This window comes from Cololabis saira, chromosome 8, assembly GCF_033807715.1.
Source record: "Cololabis saira isolate AMF1-May2022 chromosome 8, fColSai1.1, whole genome shotgun sequence".
NCBI classification, from domain to species: Eukaryota; Metazoa; Chordata; class Actinopteri; order Beloniformes; family Belonidae; genus Cololabis; species Cololabis saira.
In genome coordinates, this window is record NC_084594.1 from 33,038,898 (window position 1) to 33,047,025 (window position 8,128).

The window sequence follows — 8,128 nt, forward strand, 5'->3', positions numbered from 1 at the left end:
CATGGCTGATTCAATTTGGAGGTTTGAAATCCAGTAACCTAATTATATGAATTTTAGAAATCAAACATAATTTGTTTCCAACCCAATTTCCAGCAAGGCTTGAGGACTATTCCTTTTCTCTCAGCAATTATTTGAGGCTCAAAGTGCCAGTCAACAGTCATCCAACATGAAATGTCTCTATTGCACTGTGATGTGGCTGCAAAGACAACCTTCACTCTTTTCCAGTCTGCAAACAAATGCTCATCACAACGTATAGTATCACATTTGTAAGTCAATATAGGTTACATTGTTAAATCAAACTCTCTATAATCCAAAATAAAAGTGTCAGTGTATTATTTTAAATAAGATGCGAATTATGAAATGTGTGCCTGTGCAGTATGTGACACGTCAGTGACAATGGGTCATGGGTCATTTGTAAATTTCCCCCAAAGGAATTTTTCCCATCTCTCCCCACTGTAGCAGGCTATTCCAGTGCAGGAAAAAGAGTACAATTGGGCAGTGGTACTCTTACGTTCTGAATTATAATTGGTAAAGATATATTATGCAATTCCTAAAACAGAAAGCAAAGTAATGTCATTTTAAAACTGACATGAAAAAGTGCCCAAATGAACAGAAAACCAAGACATGAATAAATGAAAGCATAAAGTAGAACAGAAACAGGTGCAGGGCACAACTGCTCAGAGGGCACTTCTTCAGTCAGCCTTCTGATGACTGTGCCTTGAGTTTTTCTCATAAATTAAGATTGTTCCGTTTGAGGGAGCCTCTGCTAGGCCACATATCTCCATCACCATTGTATATGTCTGCAATAAGCAGTGGAAGATGGCAGCGTAGTTGTTTTTGAGTTGCCAAAAGTCACACTTGAGCCCGTCACACTGTACTCTGTTCTGCAGTTTTATCTGCCCCCATAAATACTTCCACGTAGAAGAAAATCACAATGGCATCAGAATGAGAGCCCAAATCTTTCAGTTCCTTTTCAGCTCACAATATCTTTTAGCATTGAAATACAAGTCCTAGCTGTCCCTTCCACAGCCAAGGCAAGGGCAGGGCATGGTGCAACAAGGTAGGCAGAGGGAAAGGGGGCTGTTGGGTGGTAGCAGGAAGCATGCCCTGGGTACAGCTTTGGTAAGCTGAGTGGCTTGACTCAGCTAGCTGTGGCACGGGCCATCAGATCCTCCAGAGCCTTCTCCTGATCATTGTTGTGGACTAGCAGCACTTCTTTGATGGCATCTCGTTCAAATCCCATTTCACCAAATCTTGACATGAGCTCAAGAAACTGCAAGGCCTGGGAAAGATGAGGAGTGTTAATACTACATTACATCATCTTTTAATGCAATCTGAAAGATTAGCAGCTTCTCAGCGAATGGAATATGAAATGTGTAAAATATTTACAGCATTCACATTAACTTATGAATGCAAAAACAGTAATCTAGTGGCAAAAAGGTACAAACCTTTTCTTCTGAACACTGGTACATCTCTAAACATTCTTCCACTGCAGAGGCATCAAAGCCTCGCTCACACAGGCGGCCATGGACAAACAAATAGTCAAGTACCTTGGATAGACAACAAGCAAATGTTAACCGTTCGTCTAGTGAGAACATTTTATGTTGATCTTCTTCATGGATTATTTTAAATCTTATGCTGCATCAGCTTACAACAATAGATTACTGATTTAAAGTGCAAGTTCATCATTTACAGTCCCCGTTTTACCACCTCTCATAGCTACCATGTTAATACAACAGTTTGACACTGTTGTTCGAGGTATATTTTCCGTAAAGTACCTGAGCTACTTCCGTGAGCTCAAGACAGACTGGGTGATGCAATACCTTTTTTTTAATCTAGTGTTATTTTTACAGATGTGATGTATTCAGACTTTAAATATGTTAGAGTGTTCTGCACACTGGTGTGAGCGGGGGTCCCACCTGCTCCACATTCTGCCCCTGTCTCTGCATGGCCCGTAGGACTCCCTCATAAGAGTAGCCCATGCCAACAAGTGTTTCCACACACTGACGTTCGCTGGGTGTCATGCTGAGGAGGGCTCCGCCACAAGGCAGGCCAGAAGATCCCGACCCTGGGAGGGTCTAGTGAGAAACAAAAGGGGTGAATATCAGCATGATTCTGAGATTTTCTTAGTTACCACCTTTTGTAAATATTTTGTGCAACGTTGCACACAAAGTTGACACACTAAAGTTGCATTCTCTGTAATGCCTGTGTACCACAGGGAGTGGAAGCGCCGTGATCGGGTTTTGCAGCAGTTCAAGTCTCACCAGGAGCATTTCAAAAGCGAAGAGCTAGTGAGTTGTGGCTCCACAGATGGATTTGTGAGGGTACCAGTTCAAAGTTTTCATGCTCACATGATATTCTGCACTTGTTATTTCTGGAATTATACATATTTAGAAAAAAAAAAAAAAAATGAAGAAAAAAAAAAAGGATTGACATAGTCAAATAAAATTTGCTTTTTGACTTCCTAACTGAGCACCTCACTGCACATGAGTTCAAATCTCATCTAAAACCTCTCAATTGTTTACCCACCGCCCACAGATTAATGTAATGCGAATGGATGTACAAAACAGTGCCTGCTCGTGGTGGGTTATTTTGAAAAATTAACCAGCTCATCCACATCATTCTCATGTCCGACTTCCTGCCAGGTCAATCCGCTGTGTGTAAATTGATGCCGTTTACCCGCAGTACAACATCAAAATATACAACGGTCACAGCTCATAGCCCTGCCGATCCACAGCGGTTCCACGCCTTGAGAAACTTGCCTGCAACACTCACCAGCTTTGATGCTGCACTCTTGTTGTGACTCAGCGGCTCAGGTGCAGCGATAACTTGTGTTTTTGGTAAAGTCGGCGGGCTGCCATTCGGTAGGCTCTGTCGGGCTAGAGGAATGGGTGCAGGGAGTTGACTGTATCTCCCTGGCTCTGGGTCACCAGAATCAGAGAGCTTAGGAAAAGTCAGAGAGCGGATGTTACAAGGTCGATCGTCTGTGTCAAACCCTACTCTTCCAGAATTCCCAACTCTGTCCATATCCAGCAAGGCAACCAACCCGTTGGGTTTGTGGGCAAAGCCTGGTTTTGCTGGCAGGCTGGTGTTGGTGCTGGGTGGAGATGGGCTGTTTCCACGAGATGCTGGCCCTTGTTGAGAGGCCTCTGGTGGGGATACAGAGGGAAGTGGCTGGGGTTGAGGCTGGCTCTGGAGGATGCTCCTTAGTTCTTCTCTATCGTCCAAAGTTTTAAGTTCGAGCTTGTCGAAGGGGTCTTCTTCTCGCTCAAAATCAGCTAGATTGAGGCTGTGTGGCTGAGGAGTGCTTGGCTGGGTTTTCCTGGGGCCAAGGCTTGGGGCAGGCAGTGGTGTGAGGATAGCATTGTGGCTCAGCCCTGCCAGGACAGGGTTCATTGCTGGTGGTGGAATGTCCTGATCCTCTGCAACTGACCGGGGTTTCTTCCCTCCACCAGTATCAGTGTCGTGGGCCCGGACCATAGACTCCCTGCTCTCTGCATCCTTCTTGGCTGCAGCCTCATCTGCTCTTGCTTCTGCTGCTCTGGCCTCCGCAAGCTCTATTCCCCAGCGCACACTACGCCTCTCCAGCGTAAAGTCATACTGATGATGAAGAAATCAAAGGAAGAATTATGGAGATGGGTGTAGAGGAAACACAAATAATGATCAGTGCACTACTTATTAAGCATGGTTAGATGCTTGTAAAAGTTCAGCTCAAATGTCTAAAGAGTTTGAATACCACAAATTTAATTAAATTGCAGTTGAAGGTTGCTCTAATTATTTTATATCACACAAGTGAAAAATCCACAACTACCCTGTGTCTAATTTACCTGTGTGTCTGCACATACAGAGCCATAATCTGGCATGCAGAAACCAACAGGAAGCCCCACTCTGGCTGGACAGCGGAATTTATCATTAATCTTGAAGGGAACAGCATCGAGGTAGCTGATGGGTCCTGCGCAAAAAATAAGAACAAAAAATGTTGATTACAATAATAGAAGCTGAAACTATAAGAACCGTATACACTTTACAACATACACATAACTCACAACTTTAAACATCTCTGTATACAATGTGACATGTTATTAAAATATCACAAATGAGCTCTTGCCGTTGTTGTATGCATCTGTTCCAGACTTCCTCGCAGCCATTTAGAGTCTGAAAAAAAAAACACGAGTGCATGAGTTTGTGAACAGCAAGCGTGCCATGTGTTTTTTTTCTGCTGATAATTACAAACCATAAGTATGCATGTGCACTATGTTGGAAAAGCACACAAATAACCCAAGTATCTTGATTCTATCTTTGCAATTGTATTACACTGACATCTAAACAGATGTTGGCACAAGGGGAGAAAAATAAATAAATCACAAATTTCTTCTACTAAGTCTTCTCCATTTCTTGATCAAAATACAACAATGCCAGTTATCAAAATAAAGCAAACATTCACAGAACTTGTATCTTTGCAATTTAAAAGTTTAGAAAAAGAGATCCACTTAATGATTTACAAGTGAAAACAGCCTAAATTTAACATGAACATTGAACCCCACCCCCATCCTGCTCACAAACATACGATGATCATTTTGCAAGCACTTTCTAAACCAATGAAAACAAACATGAGCCTGTATCAGCTTGTGTGTGTCTGCTCCTGAAGGGACATGCCAGCGCCACTGATTCACCACAGACACGCATGACTGTGACAGGGACATCTCGTGATCGGAGCATCTCAAACCTGAAGAATTTATGAATTTATTATTTATATATATATAATTTATTTTTTAGCTGATGCAGTACATCAGTTACTCTTCCTGGGGTCCACACATAACAAACAGACATAACAATATACATTTACAAGTACAGAAACAATATGATCCATACTGATAATCCCTGCTTAAGTACACTTAACAGTCAAATAAAACAACCTAAACAGTAATAATAAGAGATCACTAGAAGCGTGAACACTTAACTTAGTAGTTGTCTTATAGTTAGTTGCCACTTTAAAAACCTCATATTGTACATTTCTGTTTCCGTTTCTGTTCCATTTCTGTCATCCTAAGTCACTTTTTGTACAGACTCATATCCGGCACTTTAAAAACCTCATATTGTACATTTCTGTTTATACATTTTATCTCTTATATATTTGCTTTTATATTTGTATTGTATTGTATTGCACCAATCACCACAACAAATTCCTTGTGCGTGTTTAACAATTGGCAATAAACCCTTTTCTGATTCTGATAGAGTGGATTAAGTTACACAACACCTCTCCAGCAGAAGTTATTTTTCTGCTTACCCTTTTAAATATAGTGAGTAGCGATACAAATACACTTTATCAGTGATTAGTCATCGAATTAGAGATGAGACTGTTTAATGTAAACTACTTACGGAAGGATGACACCAATAGGCATTCATCAAAATACAAAAGGTAGTCCTTGGTTTAAATGGATTATTTCCAGGCCCATATGGCTCTGTAAACTTCTTAGAGGGAGAAGTTGACTGTATTTGTGTAATTGTGTTAGCCTCGGTCCGGCGCTAAGCTATAGTAGTTTATTCCTCACAACAAACCCGGCAGAAGTCTGACAACACATTCCCTTGATTGATGGGGGAGAAAGATAAAGATATGGAACGATTAAAAGCAGCCCCAGCGCCCCCGGGGCGGCGGGAGCTGGTCCCCGGGGCAGCGGGGAGGAGCGGGTCGCTGCTCGGTCTCTGCCCGGCGGAGCTCCGGCCTGGACCCGGATCACACTGCTGCTCCGCCGCCACCGCCCCTCCCCGCCCCGGCTGACCTGCACCAGCGGGGGACTCCTCACCAGTATCTGCTCCGTCTCGTCCTGTCAAAATCCCGACGACCACCGAGCGCACTGACACTGAGACCTGAAACTGTTGTCGAGGATCACTTTTATTTAAACTGGAACCTCTTTCCTGCTTCGTCGTAGGCCGCCATCTTGGTTTGTCGCTCAAACTGGTTCCTGTGAGACGTCACTCACCCGCGTGACGTCACGTTTTATTGATAAAAGGAATAAAATAAAATACGATTTTACGATCCGAACAACTCAAATAACATACAAAATAAACGTGCATATTACATCTATTTTCAGTGAAAAGAGGTTTATTAATAATTTTACTGAAAGGTGATCTTGTTTTATAGTTAGTGATGATTAGTATTCATATTTTTATTATTATTATTATTATTTCTTTATTTGGTATGGACATCACAATTACATAGGACAAACCAAATGCACTGTTTGAGTGTTTTAGCATACATGCTGATTTGCAACACTTGTCCACAGGAGGCTTTAAAAAAAGTATAGACAATAAAATATACAATAAAATTAGAGGATGACATAAGATATAAAGCAAAGACAACATTCAAGAGCAGAACCAGACCTGACCTATTCATGTAGGCACTGTTGTTTAGATTTGAGCCATAGTTTGAGTAGGAGGAAGAACCTGGAAGCCTCAGCAGCTGTCCCTGACGTGACCTTTGACTGCAGCCGCTGCGGCCGGACCTGTCTGTCCCACATCGGCCTTGTCAGCCACGAGCGTGCCTGCAGTCGACGTGGACAGCCCCCTTCATAAAATCTTTGTTCGCGAAGCCAAGCCAAGAGAGAGAGAGAGATAGTTTGAGTCCTCTGTCCAAAATATTGCCACATGTTTCTAATTTTAAATTAGTCGGTAAAGAATTCCAGAGTTTTGCACCCTTCACAGAAAAGACAGACTCACCAAAAGAGGTCTTATACTTTGGGATACGACAATCACCATTGGTGGAGGCCCGTGTGGTTACTCTACCAGAGCTCTGATGCCTAATAACTACTTCAGAGAACAGGGGGGAAACATGATTATGAAAACATTTAAAAACCAGTTTAAGACTACTAAAATTCACAAAGTTTTCAAAAGTGAAAAGGTTGTGTTTTCTTAAAATTTCACAGTGGTGCCATGTTGTAACATTCATGTGACAAACATCTGGATGTCCTTCCTGGTAATTATGCTAAAAGCAAGACGCAGGAGAAGTTGGGTGGGTTTCAGTTGTTTTGTCCCAAATTTGGGAATTTGCTTGCCAACTTTTGAGAGATAGTTTTAAGTTTTGCTTTATCTAACACATTGTGTGTAATTAACACACACAGACACACACACACTACTACTACTACTACTACTACTACTACTACTACTAGTGTCATTTGGTAGACACTGTTATCCAAAGCGACTTACATCTTAGAGAACAACACAAGCACACAATAACACAGGAGGCTCCAGCTGGATAAGTACTGGCCAGACTGCTGAGAGTCCAGTTGGACACAGGTGCTGCCACGCCAGTGCTAGAATATAATTTATTTTATTTTATATGTAAGAAAGCTGCCAGACTGTATCCAAAACAGTTTTAATTTAAGACAAAGCCATTACAACCTCAGGGAGAGCATATACAGGAAATCAAAAATCAGAATCAACACCAAACTGAGATGCTACAGTGACAGCGGTGGATGTATGGAATAAATTGGAGAGGAATTTGAAATCAAATAGAACCTTAACCTTATTTAAAAAAACATTGAAAAGAATGATGATTTCTCAATACCAAAGTAATGAGTGGTGATGCTTACTATGTTGATTTGGGTATTCATTTAATTGGTGATTTGATTTGATTATTCTAGGACGAAGGAAACAAGTAGACTGCACCTTTTTTTTCTTTCTTTCTTAATTTTCGAGGAATCTTTGTTATCCCCATGGAGGCAATTTGTTTTACTGGCAGTCTTATGTCTTACTACTTGCTTTTATTTCATTACTTTAAATAATCCTTTTGAGGGTAGGCAATGAATAAGCTTTGCTTCAGCCTACACCTTTTTCGGTCTAGATGTTATTTGTATATTGGACACTTTTTTGTAATGTTTTCTTTGAGCAGTGTATTCGTTTCCTTGTTATCATTTTTATTTTATTTTTAATTTTGTAAAAGCTATTTTGATGTTTTTCTTATTTTTCTTGTTTTTTTGTGAGAAGTGCTCCTTAAATATGTGTTTTCATGACACTTTTTTTTTTCCAATTCCAACCCTCTCCGAGTTATTTATAGATATGTTTTATTTGAACTTAGAATCTCATATTATTCTGTTTACAAACATGCCGGCGAGATAAAGCCTGAATTATG

The 8,128-nt window shown here is 41.1% G+C and overlaps 1 protein-coding gene across 1 annotated transcript; it reads right to left on the reverse strand.

The window, feature by feature from the left end:
- Positions 1 to 97: 97 nt before the first annotated feature.
- Positions 98 to 3,979, reverse strand: ubap1 (ubiquitin associated protein 1). Its single transcript, XM_061727825.1, has 5 exons — positions 3,828 to 3,979; positions 2,776 to 3,600; positions 1,920 to 2,078; positions 1,449 to 1,550; positions 98 to 1,282 (listed from the first exon to the last, which is right to left on the reverse strand). The coding sequence occupies exons 1-5, from the start codon at positions 3,861 to 3,863 to the stop codon at positions 1,142 to 1,144; spliced, it is 1,263 nt and encodes a 420-aa protein (XP_061583809.1). The 5' UTR covers positions 3,864 to 3,979; the 3' UTR covers positions 98 to 1,141.
- Between the last annotated feature and the right edge of the window lie 4,149 nt (positions 3,980 to 8,128).

Coding starts and splice junctions, on each gene's coding strand:
- ubap1 (XM_061727825.1), bottom strand. CDS start 3,863: ATGCCAGATTATGGCTCTGTATGTGCAGACACACAG. Junction 2,079..2,775: donor AGAGTGCAGCATCAAAGCTG/GTGAGTGTTGCA, acceptor GTTTCTCACTAG/ACCCTCCCAGGGTCGGGATC. Junction 1,551..1,919: donor AGGGGCAGAATGTGGAGCAG/GTGGGACCCCCG, acceptor TGTCTATCCAAG/GTACTTGACTATTTGTTTGT.